Raw genomic sequence first — 18,307 nt, forward strand, 5'->3', positions numbered from 1 at the left:
TCTTCTGTAATGTACCAGGTCTGACAATTTGAGTTTTCTGACACGATGTGTAATTTCTTATGTTCAAGGACTATTTTCTTGGCAAAAAGAAAAGATCTTAGTTTCAGAGTTAGCATAGAACATAACACAATTTAAATGTCTTAAAGTAGCTTTAACAATAGTATGCAATATACACTGTGAGCAGTCTTTATGAGTGATTCTCTAAGAGACCCCATCATTTGGCTTTGGACAGGAGAAAGTATCTTTATCATGAACACTTGCTGTGCTAGGCTGAAGCCCACAATTTCTATGATCCCCTACTCCTCCAATTCTTCTTTCATAAGCTGGGAAGGGGCACTAAGGTGACCATCAGAATAATGAGGATGGGGTGTGTTTTCTTGTTAAGTCCAAGGCAGGGCTTGGCCCTACTGGATTGCAGCTCTTTTAAAAGATGAGTATTTAATACTACTTCATTCTTTGGTCTGGTTGGTTGTTGCCAATTTGAGACCACAGGGAATGTCCTCCTCATCATCTTTTTAATTTTACGCTGATAAAAATTATTAAAGAGAATTTAAAGTCTGATTTGTGGATCAGTGTGCTGTATTAAAGAAGAGGAGAAGAAAAAATATATGAATATATATTGACACACACGAAAACATACTGTGGGTAGAAAACAGGATAACGAAATATGAAGAAATTTCATAAAATTTTATTTTGCAAGATGTTCCTTTTTGATTTTAAATACAGGGGGAAGAGATTAGTCTTATAAGTTTCAGTCCCACACACCATGTCTTTTCTCTCCCTGGTGTTAATGTTCCATGTAATGCTAATTAAATGGACATGTGTAACTAATTTAAGTGTTACAGAATTCAAACCAGTCTTAATTCCCCCTTCACCCAAAAATAGAATGAGAAACTTAGTTGTTAGTCTCTAGACTTTATAGTGGGCAGAGAACTGAATTATAAAATCATATTTTACAGAAAAATCTAAATTGATTTCTCAGGTTATGAATACTTGATTATGATAGGGACAGTTCAGAAATAGCCCCATGGAAAAAGTAGTTATTCATTATATTGAGTCTTATGGCCAAGAAAGAGGGCAGAAAGAATGTAATTGTGAGTTGTCAAGGTTAACACATATGTATAGAGCAAATATTCTCATTCTGTTCAGTGGCAGAATTGAGCCTGCTGAATACTGGGCAGTGTCCAAGTGGTGGTCAAAGTGGTCCTCTGACATAAAGAATCAGGACCCACAAAAAACATTGAAAGAAAATTTACATATAGACATATTATTAAGATACATATCATTACAGACACTTTCTTTACCAGGATAAGTGCAATCTGAAACTTATCTTTATTATATACCAACTCAATTTATTTATTTATTTTATTTTTTATTTATTTTTTCCTTTAAAAGACAGGGTAAACTTTATTTTATTTTATTTTATTTTATTTTATTTTATTATACTTTAAGTTTTAGGGTACATATGCACAACATGCAGGTTTGTTACATATGTATACATGTACCATGTTGGTGTGCTGCACCCATTAACTCGTCATTTAGCATTAGGTAAAAAGGGAAGGAAAGGCAGTGTTATATTTCCATATTCTTTGAACACTATTTACAGAAATGGCATTAATCCTGAAAATATCGTCTTTCTCTATCAAAGCCATCTTAAAGATAACACTGCATTATTACTTAAAGAAAACTGCCAGGGGGAGAATCTATACCTAGTAAAATTTAACAGACCAGTGGAGGCAAAACATAACAGTCTGTGTTAAGGGTAGTCATCATCCACAGATAGTTGGAAAAAAAAAAAACAGAAAAGCTTACCTTTATGATGGTTTGCACTGGATACAACTTTCCCCCACAAGGTTACAATAAATATTATTATTAGCAGTTTTCCTTTTGTTGCTTTCTGTAAGTATCTCTTATTCATCCTGCAAATAAAAATAATAATAAAAATCATAAGTATGCAAATTCATAGCTTTTCCATTATGATTGTGCTACATTTAAAGCCTTCCACTATACTTTAACCCCTTCAACTCCTGAAAACTGTATTTCTTGTATTTAAAATGCTGTTCACTGTATACAAACGATGATCAGAGAAAATAAAGGTTTTCCAAAGTACCTTGATATGATGCAAGAAATAAGCAAAGCCCTGCCTCAGTCAGTCTTCATCCACTTAACCATAGCCTAAATCAGTTTGGAAATATTATCATATTTCTCTCCATATAAGCATAGATTTAGTGTATTAACAAAACCCAAGGCATGGTCATTGGATAATCTTTAAATAAATGCCTTATTATTTTACTTTTTTCCTAACAATTGCCAAGTCAAATGGACAGTGTAACAGTTTAGATATAATTGCTTAGATGAATTCCTGCACAGAATATGCTCACTTCAAATCTATTATTCCTAATGTGCTTTTTAAAAATCACCTAGTTATATACATTTCTTACTGCAAAGTAACCTGATCCTCCTAATGTGCACAACTCCACTACAGGTGGACACAATATTGTTGGACTCCACCTTGATGTAAGTTCCCAGAGGTAGGAGAAAAATGAAAAAGCAGAATGAAAAATATCAAATCAACATTTTCATGTTGAACTCATAAAACTAGAAAAAGCAAAAAATGTTATAACAAAATAATAGCTACCTATAATAAAAGTTCAGAACTTACTTTCTCCAGCACCTTCTACAACATTCTTTCATTTGTTCTGAAGAACCAATTTGGCCTGTAGGTATATCCATCCCCATTTTGCAGATGAGGAAATTTGGATATTTGCCTGGGCCACATTTAATGGCAGAGTAAAAATACAAACCCAGAATTGTCTAATTCTAAAATTCTTGCGTTAATCACTAGGGGATAAGCAAAACTGATATGAAATCAAGTCCATCTTGATTTATTTATGAGGGAGATTAAATATATGTCTGTTACCCTGTGACTTTCCAATTCAGATCCTATACTGAACTCCACTGTGCTTGACCTGAAGATTCTTGCCTGCCCTGCTTTTAAAGCAATTTCCTGGGGTCACTTCCTGATGTAGCCTGATCCCTTTTCCTCTTGTATTTTCTAGGTTACCCTTTTTTGTACTTTTTTACCTCCAAAACATTCTATCTCCAAAAATGTGACTCAAAGGTAGAACAGGTGGCTATACAATTTCAAAGAGGAGTCCTTGACATTTTTTCATGTATGACTAAATGCATGAAAAAATAAATTATACATTATGTATTTTAATATAGATATATGTTAACATTTCTTAGCTTGAGGAGGTTATAGGGATTACTTCAAATGTTTAGATGGCAATATTGTAAGAATAAAAACATGAACTTCTAAGTCAGAATGCTGGGGTTTGAGTCCAAACTTTAATGGCTTCTAATTATGTGGCCTTTACCTGACTTAACTTTTTTTGGGTCTCCTGCTTCAGTTTCTTCTGCGAATTTCTGGATCTCCTGCTGCACTTTCTGCTACTGTAGCATAGGATAATGTATGTGAAATTCCTGGCCCACTGACAAGCATGTACTAAGGATTCAATGGCTGTGATATTAGAGAATATTGAGTCATTTGTATATGTTTGACCCTTAAGGGTCTGGGAGGCTAGTCCATTCGTGAGATGATTGAAGGGAGTTTCAGTAGCACCAACAGCTGTAAACTCTCCGTGGATCTTAGCCTCATGACATGTCAAAGATAACATACAAGAAGATAGGTATTTGAGCTTTTAGATCAGACTCTTTGGGTTTAAAACCAGGCTTCCTGCTGACTATGTGACTTTGAACAAATTACTTAATAATTCAGATTATTTTCATTGTCAGTAAGATGAAGATAATAATATGTACCTAACAGTATTGTTGGTATGAAGATTAAATGAAATAGTCTGTGTAAAAGGTTTAACACTATGCACAGCAAATAATAAATGCTCATAAACGCTAGCCATTACTATAATCATTACTCAGTCAGACTAGCATTTTCCTAAATTCATTCTGTGAGGCACCAGTTCCACAGACTGTTATTAAAGTATTCGTGAAAAATAAAGGGGGGAAATATATTTGTAACATTCTGAGTTCAACCAATTTAACTAGATTTTTTTTTAACAAGAGGCATATTGCCAAATATGCCTTTTAGAAACATTTTCCAAGAACCTCCTCCACGGTGTAACACAGCACACTAGTGTCCTCAGGAAGTCTCTTAGAGAAATACTGAGCTATAACAATAACCTGGTTTGGAATTTATTCTCAGTAAACCAAATGTCATTTTAAATCTTCTGTTCTATTGCCTTTGTTTCCTCTCTCAGCACTCCTACTATGTGTTTTAAGAATCTTCTCTTTTTTTCTACATTTTTTCAACCATCCTGACTCCCCTCTGCATCTAATCCCTGCAACCTTATTGTACTGCATATCATATAACAGAATGAAGAGCAAAACTCATCTGACAGGAAGAGCTGCTTAGCATAATTCTTGATAATAGCTTCTCCTTAGCACATGGCCTCTGCTACAAGGGCAATGACCCATCATTTTTCCATACCATTGTGCACCCACCCAATGGGATGACAGAACTGACAGCTGGTCAAACTGATAACTAGACAAACGGAAACAGAAACACCCACAAAGTTGCCAGGCTGTCAAAGTAAAGAAAGAAAGGAGAATGCAGGTCAACATTTGGAAGGCTGTAAGGACTGGTATTTTCACCTTTTCATAACACCATCATTCCTGTCCAGTTAATTACCATGTTCTGTCAATACTATCTCCAGAATATCTCTTAAATGTATATTCGTATACGTACTACTACTCAACACTGCAATACAGACCACCAAACTTTCTCACTGGCCACAGCATCCTAACTGGACATCTGCCACCAAATTGCCCTCCTATGTCTGTCTTTTTCACAACTATATTTGCAGTATTTATTAAGTGCCTGATAAATATTGCTGACTGAATGTAATGCATTCTCTATGCTATGGCCAAATATGTCTTTATGAGCATGAAACATACTTGGTTAAAACCTTCACATGATTCCCTTCTCTGTTCAGAACAGAAGGCCATCATTCTTAGAAGGGTATAAAAATCCTGCAGCAGAATATTTTTTTAAGCTTTGATCCTTTCTTTATGTCTCTAATCTCATTTTATACCATTTTGTCCCATCTTTCTCTCCACACATAGTCTATTTTTAACCCTAGAAAATTTCTCCAATGACTTCCAGCTAAATCTTACCCCCCATGCCACCTGAAATATGTTAGCTATTCCCTCCATTCCCACCTACTCTTCAAAATGGGTAACTTCTACTCATTAGTAGAAGGGCAGGTCAGAATTCCTCCTATAGGATTTGCCCAAGACCGTGTCCTTCATTCTGCACAACAGCCACTCGCCATACCATATTATAATCCACCTACTTATATTCAACCATTATTCTCATATAAGATTCCTAAAGACAGCAACTGTGCCCCATACATTTGTGAATCTGTAGGACTCATTCAAAGTCCAGCTTAACAGCTGGTAAATAAGTACTTATTGAATGTCGATGGTGCCTTACAGCCAAATATATTGCATAGTGGTTAACATGAGGAGGAAGGAAGTATGTGTCATCTCTCTAGACGACAAACAGGAAGTGAAAAAGAGTTGGGGGGAGGGGGGGCATGCAACAAGACAGAGCAAACTGAGAAGGGAAAGAGAAAAATGAAATCCAATCTTGAATGTGTTTTATTCTGATTTTTAAATAACAATCAAGTTTGAACAAAGTGAAACATAATAGAGTGATCAAGGATTTTTGACAAAGGGGCAATACCAGAGAAAAACACCTAAAGGAAAAAAAGCTGAATGTACATTTCTTCTTTACCTTGCATGACAGCACAAAAGGAGGGACATTGCCTTCTTTCTCTATGTGCTAACCACCAGGTCTCAGTATAAAATTTCCCAGCACAGAAATACAGAATGTGGTCCTGGCTCCAACACACACACACACAAAAAAAGAACTGCCACATTCATTTGTGAAAACGGCAAAATTTAAGTGAATTTTGCAAAAAGCAAAAACAGTGAAAAGAAACTGGAAACTGAAGGAAAATACACATAGAGGAGGAAACCTTGAAATCGCTCCCAGGCAGCGGCAGCTTGCAAGGGGCACAAGGGAAAAGAGGAAACTGAGAAATGGTAACCTTGGCAGTGAAGGATGTTGAAGCGAAAGTTGTCGAAGTGGAGGACTGACAATTAAACCTCCTGGACTTTCTCCCACTCTTCTCTTCTGTTACATATTTCACTTATGTAAACGTAACTTTAGACTTTTGGATTATTTGAAACGCTTCTCATCCCACTAATGTTAAAAGTACATTCAATTGGCCAGATGCGGTGGCTCATGCCTGTAATCCCAGCACTTTGGGAGGCCGAGGTGGGTGGATCACAAGGTCAGGATATCGAGACCATCCTGGCTAACACGGTGAAACCCTGTCTCTACTAAAAATACAAAAAATTAGCCAGGCGTGGTGGCGGGCACCTGTAGTCCCAGCTACTCGGGAGGCTGAGGCAGTAGAATGGCACAAACCCTGGAGGTGGAGCTTGCAGTGAGCTCATACTGCACCACCGCACTCCATTTAATTGTTAAAAAGCAAGAAATAAAAAACTGTTATGCTATGAGAAAAATCATTTCCCCATGAAAACAGAAAGTAAGTTTAACTGGTCTATAAACAAAAACCTGGAAGGAAAAAAGGGGGGAATAAAGGAGATAGTATAAAGGAGATGTATAAAAAAGATAAAAGCGGAGGCTTAGAATCCAACCACCTGACCTCCCCTTGAGCCTAAGACACTTCTGTGGAAATAGAGACACATAAGGGAAAATATTTTTTAAGTCTTTTTAGGAAAATTCTTTACATTGATCTAAATACCGGACGAACTTGGTGTTAACTAGTTACAATGGCATGGACCTTAACAGAAAAATCTCGAAAAAAAATTCGCCCTTAGGGCAGAATTCTCAGTGGATTAGTCATGTGCCCCTTCTCCTCACAGGAACCAGAATGATCATTATAAAATGTAAATCAAATCACATTACCCCACTGGCCTTATACCTTGCTTAAAATCCCGGAATTTACCTATTCACTGAAATGAGAATAAAATATAAATCTCTTACTGGAGAAAAAAACCAACATCATCTTCCCTCTCAACCACTCTGACTTCATTTCCATCCCCGTACCCCAGGTTCCCTACGCTTCAAGCACACTGGCCCTCCCGCTATCCCCTCTGCCAAGCTAATTCTAGACCTTACCCTAAACGTTAATTCTGCCATGAAGGTTCTGCCACCTGTCTTTGTGTAGTGGTCTGCTTTTCATAATCACCTTCACAGAGATTATTATGACCATCCTGCCCTCCAGAGCCCAGAGAGACCCACCCTGCAGTTTCTCTCTCTCTCTCTCTCTCTCTCCAAATAGCCTGTAGCATTTTCTCTATTTATTCTAATCTAAAATTATTCTATTCACTACTTTATACATTTGTATAAGTGTCTATTTTCTCCTTCTTCCCATTAAAATGTAATTTCCATGAGAGCAGAGATCCTGCCTGTAAGTCACTACTGTAGCACATAGAACATCACCTGGATCATGGAACATCAAGAGATGTAGAATGAAGAAATAGGTGTATTTTATAATCAGAATAAAAGAGGTGAGTTTTTTAATGGAGAAGTTTTATTACTTCTTTTGATTTAAAAAAATGTTCCTTATATTCAACAACTAGAAATGGAGATGTGAAGAACAGTACATATTGGTGGAGCGATAGAAGAAGTGAGAAGAATGAGTGGGAGATGAGGAAATGGAAACAAAGACTAGATTACTCTTTCAAGAAACACGCAGAGAAGGGAAGTAAAGATGGAGTGGTGGCTAGAGAGATTTAAACAAGACAACAGAGCCAACAGAAAGGGAGGAGTTAAAGATACCAAAGTGAGCGTAGATTATGAAAGTTAATTTTCAAATGAGGTCAAAAAATAAGTAACAGTTTTGTAAATGTAAAGCATTCTACAAGGATAAACTATTATTATTATTATTCCTTTAGTTTCCTTATTTTTATAGAAATTAAATGTATCCTCCAAAACTAAACCATTCTTTGTTCTTACTAATAGATTAATACAAATACCCTACTAAATAGGACATCGAGAGCTACAAGTTTGATTTCACTGTTGCTTTTATCCAAAATCATGTCTAACCTGACTAGAATTTTATAACACTATGCCTGAATATAGAATATCCAAGTTATTACTGAAATAGCAATTGTCTTTGAGGTAGATGGTGCCATCAGTATTGATAGAGATTAAATAGGTATATATGGATATTAAAGCACAAGAGACTCATAAGTTGTATATATAAAGGGTATACAGTAACAAATTAGGAGATAATAATGTAACTCATACATGTAATCATGTATGTTATGTGTTACATCATCCAGAAACTGAGGTGGTTGATTTTAATCATTTTAATTACTACAGTTTTTCTTTTCACTTCACATCATGTATCAAGTATTATCACATGATGGTATTTTAAGCCACATTCACTAGGCACATTATGTAAGCCAGAACATTCCTATTGAAGAACTAGTTTTTACATTTCCTATATTGTAAGTTATTATCAAAAGTTTATAGAGTTGTATTTTCACAAGCTAGTCATAGGATTAGCCTAACTAGGTCATATTTTCTTAGACAACTTCAAAACACATACTTTGAAACCTAAATCAGTTTCTAAACTTTGTCTGAACTGAAACACTTGTTTTAAAATGCTCATTAAGTTTGATATATCAGTGTTTTGTAATGAATCCAGCTCTTAATTCTGTTCAGTAAAGAAGTCAACCCTGGAGATTTAGCCAAGAAAGCTGCATTGGTTTCCAAGGATTTCCTGGCAACGAACACAAGCTTCATTTAAGAACCACAATTATCTGCTTCCTTCACCCAAATTTTATACTTTCATTCATTTCCCCACAATACCGCAATTTTGGTGGGCACAAAAACTCAGGACCACTATTGCTTTATGCCTAGCCATGTATAGCCAAATTGTTGGATTTGTGCAAATACCTTTACCACCCACAGATTGAAATGATATGGAATAGAAATGTATTATCATTTAAATGATTTCTCCAGAAACACAATATTCCAATGTGCCAAGCTGTAACATCCAAAACAGAAAACAATGCTGTAAGGCAAAGATAAAGCAATCATTTATGATTTTTCAGAGCCCTAGAAAGACACCTGAAATGATCAAGGCTAAGCTACATCACCATGCATCTATTATTACAAGTGAATCACTTGCCCTCCTTTCTGTCTCTAAAATGAGAATGTCATCTATTTTTTTTTTCAAACAGGAATGTCATTAGAATAAACAAGAAATCATGGGAGAGTTTGAACTTAAAGATGTGAAAAATCAGAGGTGTTACTGTTTCTTCAAAGGTCCTTCTCTCAGAGCATGGGCTTATAAGTCAGAAAAACCAAATGTGAACCTGGATTCCAACAAATAATAGTTAAATAAATTTGTCAACTTTTCTTAACATCGAGTCTCAATGCACACATAGAGAATGTATAAATATTATTACATATAACATTGTAATGTATGTAATGAATGTATAAGTATTATTACATATGTTATAAAGAATGAGCACAATATAGATCAAGCTAAATGTATGTCTTTCATTCTCACACGCCCTGTTGAGGCACTTTACTCTTTTCTCAGTGGCTGTAGATAGTTTGAGGAGGGTGCATCCATCATATTTAAATTTCATATCTCTTTCCACTTCAGTCTTAACCCTAAACTACATTCTTTCTCTGCATTTCTGTTTTTTATTCAGTGCTCCTCTCCTTATCAATTGCTTACTGTTTTATATTATTATCTATCTCCTCCAGGGTCCAAATCTTTTTTTCCCAAAGAAAACAATTAAGGAAAATATGGTACGGTTATATAGTACAACCAAAAGTGAGATTTCGTACTGAACCACTGTAACAAGATATATATTATATCAAAAAATAAGCCATCAAAAATTTGAGTCTAACCAAGCTAAAATGTAAAATATATTAGAGCTACTAAATTGAAAATAAATCTAATTTTTGCAATTTAATATGAAATGTATGTGTCCACCAAATCATGACGATGTTTGTAAAGGAGAGGGCTGGTAATTGAGATCTAGACAACACAAAACCTTGTTTTATATTTGCCCTCTGCTCCTATAAAAACTTCTACAAAAGTACTAACAATTAGAAAAAATTGGATTACCTTCTCCTACCCTTTTAACACAATGACACTATGTCACAATATGAATTGAAACAGGTGGTAGGAGACAAGCAGTTGATTTGTAGATCTGTAAACAATCCGCAAAGCTTCCACTCCTGCATGATCTGGAGATGACTACATTTCACAAATGTTAGGTGGAGCACCATAACATAGAATAAGAAAGACAACTTCCAATTACATGTAGCCTTTTATAGATGGCTAAATCATAAGCCTTATATTTAATTTTGTGATTATATATGGTAAAAAGAGAGATAGCTCTGCACATAACATCTAAGTTCTATATATAATATTCATAATAAAACATTTTCTTTCTTTTTTAATAAGACTTTTATAATGCAAATAATAAGACTTTTATCAATGCAAATAAGCTATGGTAATGGAACCAGTTCTAAATATTTCTTTAGTCTACTATCATTGGGACTAGTTAAGACTTTCATTCCTTTAGTTCTGGTGTACCTGTTTTCTTGGGAAATGAGGCACAGAAGAAATCCACTTCACCTCAGCTCTTTCTCCTGCATGCTGGCAAAGGAGTGAAAGAGTGAGTGAGAACAATGAAAACAATCTTTAAGAGTTCTTTGTTAGGATAAAGTTTGTGGTCCAAGAACATTTATTCTCACCATGGTAACACCTACGTATATGAAGGATTCTCCGTTTTATGCATTTAACCATCCAGTATGGTCAATGTGCCAGCAAGCACTAGCTAGTTAACAGCACGCATTCAAGACAGCAAAATAGCTTTACCAGCAAACCATTACAACATGGAACCTCCCCCTCGACACAGATTGTTCTCAAAGGTAGGTGAACTGAAGAGCTAAAGTTGCATATCCGAAGGCCTCTGCTCATATAATCAACCCTTCTAAAGCACCAACATCAACATATTTCAACCATACCATCAAAAATTACAAAAGCAAACAAACCGTTAAAAAAAAAAAAGATAGTAGTTATGTGTCAAAAAGAATGCTATTCTATGTTCTCAAAAGAAACCAAAAGAAAAGAGTCCAAGAACAGACTGTTTAATCAACTTCACTTGAATTCACACTTCTCTCTGAGAATAATAGTTTAAGCAAAATTTTTGGACAATTATGTGCACTAGCATTAAATCCCTGAGCACAGCAACGTCACAAAGCACAATGAAAGCGACAGTGATGCTGGGACCCACATACTTTTATAACTACATTCTATTCACACTCCTTATATGTGTTTGATAGTTGTACATTACTTCACATACTTTAACGAGCTGTCTTTGAGGGAAAGGTAGAACATTATCAGATTTTAATATAACAAAGTACCATACTCAGCTTTCAGCTAACAGCTTAAGCAACTGAGAACTCAACTGATAAGAATCAAAGCAGCAACCACTCTGTGCTACAAACCTCAGTCTACAGTAAGCCTCTATAACATCTTGCTTTCTGACTTGTTCTTTTTGCAATGAAATTTCAGTAGCTTTTAGAATCTCGTTTTACTCTTTCCCTTTATGAATAAAATTGGTCACATAATATACACTACTCTAACTTCTATTTGCCATCAGCCGCTTTGTTCTACCCCTAACATTTTCCTTATGGATGAATTTGGTTTCCTCAGTCATGACGCAGGTATTTTCCTGCAGTATGCAATCATATGGCAAAGCAGCAGTCAAATGGTTAAATGTGAAATCTTGAGAAATTTTCCCAACGGTGAGATGTATTCTATTGTGAAATTATGCCCCAAGGTGGTGGTGGAAGCCTATTACCTGGGTCTACTTTCAAAAAATTCTCCAAAGAACACCCTGAGGAAAGCCCTACCTTACAGGGATATGAAGAACTAGTCCAAATTACAGCCATCGTCATTTCATATTGGCTGAAAACCTACTGACATTATTTCTTCTCAATTTGTATCCCATTACTTCAATTGCTAGGAAGAAGGATTCAGGACACATCAGATAGAATACTACACAAAACAAGTGCCAGATATCACTACAGTTTAGCCACAATTTAACCAGTAATCCCTGAGTTAACACTCTTCTTGCAGTGTACAATGGACATGAGAGTACTCTGTAAACTGTATAGTAGTATATAAATTAGACTTATTACCAAATCATACTAAATTAGGTAATAGGGTGAATGGGTAAACAAATTGTGATATACATATATATATACACACACACACACACACACAAACATACATATACATATATATACACACACAGTGGAATATTATTCATCCTTAAAAAGAAATTACAACATAGATGAATTTGGAAACATGTTAAGTGAAATAAGCCAGACACAAAAGTACAAATACTGTGTGGTTCTACTTACATGAGAGATACCTAGAATAGTCAAATTCATTGAGACAGGAAGTAGAATAGAGATTACCAGGAGCTGAAGGGAGGGAGAAATGGAAAGTTACTATTTAATGAATATGGAGTTTTTGTACAGGATGACTTTTAAGAGAGTTCTGGAATAGATAAGTGGTAATGTACAACATTGTGAATGTACTTAACGCAACTGAATTGTCCAAAAAATGGCTACAATGGTAAACTTCATGTTATGTCTATTTTACAACAATAAAAATGAAGAAAAACAGATAAAATGGCAAGAGTCATAATGGGAACAGCTCTGCTCATTGGCTTTACCATATAACCTACATTTATTTTCTTCGTGGCACTGAACAGTATTTGAAATAGTATTAACCTGTTTGCTTATTTGTTTATTGTCTCTCTCTTCCCCTACTAGAATACAATCTACTATAAGAGCACAAACCTATGCCTTCTATTTCACTACTTTATTTCCAGCATTTATGATGTTTCTTATCACAGAATGTGTGCAGAATAAATATTTGTTGAATAAATAAATAGATGGAAGAAACACTATATATGTCCTTTTAATTTTGAGTTTGGTTACTCTGCATGATCACACGCATTTTCTTATGCCCAATAACATTTAATGTCTCTACCTCTTGTAAGCAATAGAATACTTTCAATCGTTGTTTATATTATATGTAAGTCTTGTATCTGTAAATAGAAGTTAAGCTCCTTGACAAACCATACACTATAGCTCTATTTCCCCACAAAGTATCTTACTTTTGCATAGTGCCATATGGCATACTAAGAACTTTTACATCTGTGATCATCTTTGGTTCACATGATCATGAGGCTGGCAGATGGAATCACCCCTCTTGCAGAGACGAGGGAGCAGGCTTAGAGAAGGTAAGTGACTTGTTCAAAGTCAAAGTTAGTAAGTAGCACAGCCAGAACTCAAAACCAGTTATCCACCAGGCACAGTGGTTCATGCTGTGGCTCAATGCTTTGGGAGGCTGAAGCATGAGGATCACATAAGGACAGAAGTTGGAGGCTGCAGGGCAATGTGATGGCACCACTGCACTCCAGCCTGGGCAACAGAGCCAAGACCCTTTCTCAAAAAAAAAAATGTTTAAAAAGTTCTTCCAGCTTCAGGCCCAAAGTTCTTTCCATTAAAAGTCTGATAATGAAGAAGCAGCAGCTTCTCCACTCCTTCTCGAATCTCTGCCTGGTTGGGGCCCACCTGCTTCCACTCCTGCCTCCACCATGTCCATCAAGGTGACCCAGAAGTCCTACAAGGTGTCCACCTCTGGCCCCTGGGCCTTCAGCAGCCGCTCCTACATGAGTGGGTCCGGTGCCCCCATCAGCTCCTCAAGCTTCTCCAGAGTGGGCAGCAGCAGCTTCCAGGGTGGCCTGGGCAGAGGCTTCGGCGGGGCCAGCGGTATGGGAGGGATCACAGCTGTTATGGTCAACCAGAGCCTGCTGAGCCCCCTTAACCTGGAGGTAGACCCCAACATCCAGGCCAGGCCCTGCACACCCAGGAGAAGGAGCAGATCAAGACCTTCAAAACAAGTTTGCCTCCTTCATCGACAGGGTACGGTTCCTGGAGCAGCAGAACAAGATGCTGGAGGCCAAGTGAAGCCTCCTGCAGCAGCAGAAGATGGCTCAGAGCAACATGGACAACATGTTCCAGAGCTACATCAACAACCTTAGGCGGCAGCTGGAGACTCTGGGCCAGAAGAAGCTGAAGCTGGAGGCAGAGCTTGGCAACATGCAGGGGCTGGTGGAGGATTTCAAGAACAAGTACCATGATGAGATCAATAAGCGTACAGAGATGGAGAATGAATTTGTCCTCATCGAGAAGGATGTGGATGAAGCTTACGTGAACAAGGTAGAGCTGGAGTCTCACCTGGAAGGGCTGACTGATAAGATCAACTTCCTCAGGCAGCTGTATGAAGAGGAGATCTGGGAGCTGCAGTCCCTGATCTCGGACACGTCTGTGGTGCTGTCCATGGACAGCAGCCACTCCTTGGACATGGACAACATCATCGCTGAGGTCAAGGCCCAGTATAAGGAGATCGCCAACCGCAGCTGGGCTAAGGCTGACAGCAAGTACCAGATCAAGTATGAGGAGCTGCAGACGCTGGCCGGGAAGCACGGGGATAACCTGTGGTGTACAAAGACTGACATCTCCGAGATGAACCAGAATGTCAGCTGGCTCCAGGCTGAGATCAAGGGCCTCAAAAGCCAGAGGGCTTCCCTGGAGGCCACCATCACAGATGCCGAGCAGCGCAGGGAGCTGGCCATTAAGGATGCCAACACCAAACTGTTGGAGCTGGAGGCCGCCCTGCAGTGGGCCAAGCAGGACATGGCACAGCAGCTGCGTGTATACCAGGAGCTGATGAATGTCAAGCTGGCCCTGGACATCAAAACTGCCACCTACAAGAAGCAGCTGGAGGGTGAAGAGAGCTGGCAAGAGTCTAGGATGAGGAACATGAGTATCTACTCAAAGACCACCAGTGGCTATGCAGGAGGGCTGAGCTCGGCCTATGGGGGCCTCACAAGCCCCCCTCCTCAGCTATGGCCTGAGCTCTAGCTTTGGCTCTGTTGCAGGCTCCAGCTACTTCAGCCACACCAGCTCCATCAGGGATGTGGTTGTGAAGATCGAGACCCGCGATGGGAAGCTGGTGTCTGAGTCCTCTGACGTCCTGCCTGAATGAACTGCCATGGCAGCCCTTCCCACCCTACTCCCCCCTGCAGCTGCCCCCCAGAGCCCATGAGAGAGGCTGCTGTGCAGGGGAGCACAGGGAACAGGAGACCCACCTGAGACTCAGCCCTAGCCCTCAGCCCACCTGCGGGGAGAGTTACCGCCAGGGAGAACCCCCTTCCCCATACCTCCAGCTACAAAACAATTCAATTTTTTTTCCGAAATAAACCCTCAGCTAGCTCTGCCAACTGTCAAAAAGAAAAAAGAGTTTGATAATGAAAACAATTCTAATGTCATATTTCCATAATATAAAATAGAATATGTTAAAATAATTCCTACTAAATTTTTTTTTCTGGGCCTGCGAAAAAAACATGCCTTGGCCATGGGTTTATTTTAAATGCTAAACAAGAGAGAAATTATACATGGCTAGAAATAAATTCAGCTGATTATTTGTCAATATAATATTATATATACAGTTACGCATTGCTCAGTAATCAGGATACATTCTGAGAAATGCATCATTGGGCAATTTTAATGTGTGAACCTCATAGAGTCTACTGACACAAACCCATATGGTACAGCCTACTACACACCTAGGCTATATGGGATAATCTATTGCTCCTAGACCACAAACCTGTAGGCAACTGTAACACAATGGTACTTGCGTATCTGAGCGTATCTAATTACATAGAAAAGGTACAGTAAAAATAGCATATTAAATCTTATGGGACCACCATTGTAAGGACAGTTCATCATTGGCCAAAACATTGTATGCGGCTTATGACGGTACAGAAAAAACTGACTACAAATATATGATGGGGCTGGTAGGAGCCATACAGCCCAGTCAGTGAAGTGAGGGCTCAATCATCTCACTGTCCAATTCACCTCCAGGAAACTTTCTGCTTCAGCCCATTGAGGACACATGGGAAGGAGAGCCTCATACCACCCCCACCCACCCTTTTCCCTTCAGGAGCCAGAAATCCAGAATCATATCTGAAATTCATCATTTTTAAATGTTATCAATTAATCTCATTTTTAAAGAACATTCTGCATGTCAAATACAGCCTGTGGGCAACCAGAGTGTGGCTTCAGTTCGAAGCCGTCTTATTTCTGAGTAGGTAGCACTTTCTACTCATGGACTGTGTAAACTCTGAATTGAATCAGAAAAAAAAAAAAGCAAGAAGAGAACATATGAATACAAAAAAAATCTTGGTTATCTTCTCTGTGCTTCTTATTTACCCACATTGAAAATTTTGCCTAGACTTACGGACTTCAAATGAGTGCCATTATATGAAATAACTGTGCTTATAAGAGTGCTTTCAAGTCCTTAGATTTGAAGATGTTTAACGTACTAATCCAACTTAAAAAACTAAGTTTGCCTTCCATGGGAGAATCCAGAGGCTAAAACACAGGCTAAAAACAGAGTATTTATTCTTGTAAGGACAGGATCTGATGTTTCTACTCTATACTTTAGCAGTGGCACATAAAGATTATAATTGGGAATGAAAGAAAGAAAAGGACCTACTGAAAAACAGATGTCTTGAGCTAGAAGTAGCAATCACAGCATCTGCACTTTGGCGTCGGGAGAAAAACACTGGAGGAAAACAATAAAGCACAAGGTATAAAAATACCAAAGAAGTCAGCTGGTTTTCTCAGTTGACTGGGGGGAAAATAGAGTACAAAAGGATATTTAGAAGACTTTGGTAAAATTCTGAAGACTTCAATAGCTTATGGTTCAGATAAGCTGAGAAATGGAGGCAAAAGGAGTAAAAGGAGAATAAAATGGCTGTGCTTAGTTTTTCTGTTACTGTAAGGCTTAAAAGACAATTCGGAACTGGCTCAAATTCAGACTCTTTCACCAAGATCAGTACCATTGCTTCTTTCGTGGTATCATCTTTCAAATGTCAAATTCACTCCAATTTATTACATATAACTTTCCAGAAAGCACCTTAAAAACCACCTCACTTTATTTCCTTGCAAATACTCTATGCTATATTTATATATTCTACCTACTACATAACACAGAAAGAATACAGGATTTGGAGTAAGAATACTCGGATTCAAGACTTGGTCACCTGTTTAGGTAGATGATTTCTGGAATCATTTAATTCCTCTGAGCTTCAGTTGATCATTTTGTACAATAAAGGTAATATGACTTGCCTTAACTACCTCACAAGGTTGTTGCAAGGATTAAAAAAGTATCTCTCAAGTTTTAATCTTAAAAATATATTATCTGCAAAGCCAAATGTTCATCCTCCAAGGAAACTACAACCTAACTGATCATTTAACAAACATTATTAAACATCTACTGTTACTTTAAATATTGGCAATATAGCTGTGAAAATGACAAGGTCCCTGCCTGCACACATGGAGCCCATAATCTGATTACAGTTGTAAATTTTTAATTTGGGGTTTGATGATAACATAGTAAACAAAAAAAATCATCTTTCAGCTAGTAAGTAGATTACAAGTTTGTGATAATGTATTGTTTTTCATTAATTTTCATAAAGAAAAGAATATAATGGCATTATCTTAATTAAATTCAAAAAGGCACTTAGCCTGAAACCACAGAGTAAAGGCATTATTTACTATACATGTGTCATTGGAATATAGTAATTATTAGTCACCACAGACACACTTGCAATCATGCAAACATAAGGAAAATGCATCTACTCACTCAAAGTCTGATTTGTGGAAACATGACATATTCATCCAAAATAGCTATTACTAAGTTCTTATTTTATGCAAGGCCCCACAGTGGACACTATAAAGGATAGGTCAGCAAGCCCCAGTTTCTTGCTTCCTTCAAAGGACTTGTAATAAAGGAATAAAAGATTTGTGAGCTCATGTAAGTAAGAGAATGATGTATGAGTATTGAAGAAGGGATTATAGTGGCTTAGAAAGAGATGCCAAATTTAAGGAGTCAAAAGGTGCCTTCATGAAATTTTGACCAATAATGCAAAGCACCAGACCAGCAGTCAAAACTCCAAGTTTGAGTCTAATGATGTATTCACCCAAATCTGGTTCTATGAACTGAAGCAAATTACTTTAACTCAGTTTTTCTATCTATGAAATAAAAAAATAGAAAACTACCAATATTCT

At 37.5% G+C, this 18,307-nt stretch overlaps 1 protein-coding gene and 1 pseudogene across 3 annotated transcripts in view; one reads left to right on the forward strand and one right to left on the reverse strand.

Annotated features, from left to right (window-relative positions):
• TAFA2 (TAFA chemokine like family member 2) overlaps positions 1–18,307 on the reverse strand; it is a 555,339-nt gene that overhangs the window by 165,104 nt on the left and 371,928 nt on the right. For all 3 annotated transcript variants that reach the window (XM_063646461.1, XM_063646460.1, XM_054444097.2), the window contains one exon: positions 1,813–1,919. In XM_063646461.1, coding sequence (XP_063502531.1) covers positions 1,813–1,918 — 106 coding nt within the window. In that variant the 5' untranslated portion in view covers position 1,919. The remainder of the gene's footprint in view (positions 1–1,812; positions 1,920–18,307) is intronic.
• On the forward strand, positions 13,741–15,218 carry LOC129010165 (keratin, type II cytoskeletal 8-like; annotated as a pseudogene).

The sequence above is a fragment of the Pongo pygmaeus genome, chromosome 10 (genome assembly GCF_028885625.2).
Source record: "Pongo pygmaeus isolate AG05252 chromosome 10, NHGRI_mPonPyg2-v2.0_pri, whole genome shotgun sequence".
In the NCBI taxonomy this organism is placed as follows: domain Eukaryota; kingdom Metazoa; phylum Chordata; class Mammalia; order Primates; family Hominidae; genus Pongo; species Pongo pygmaeus.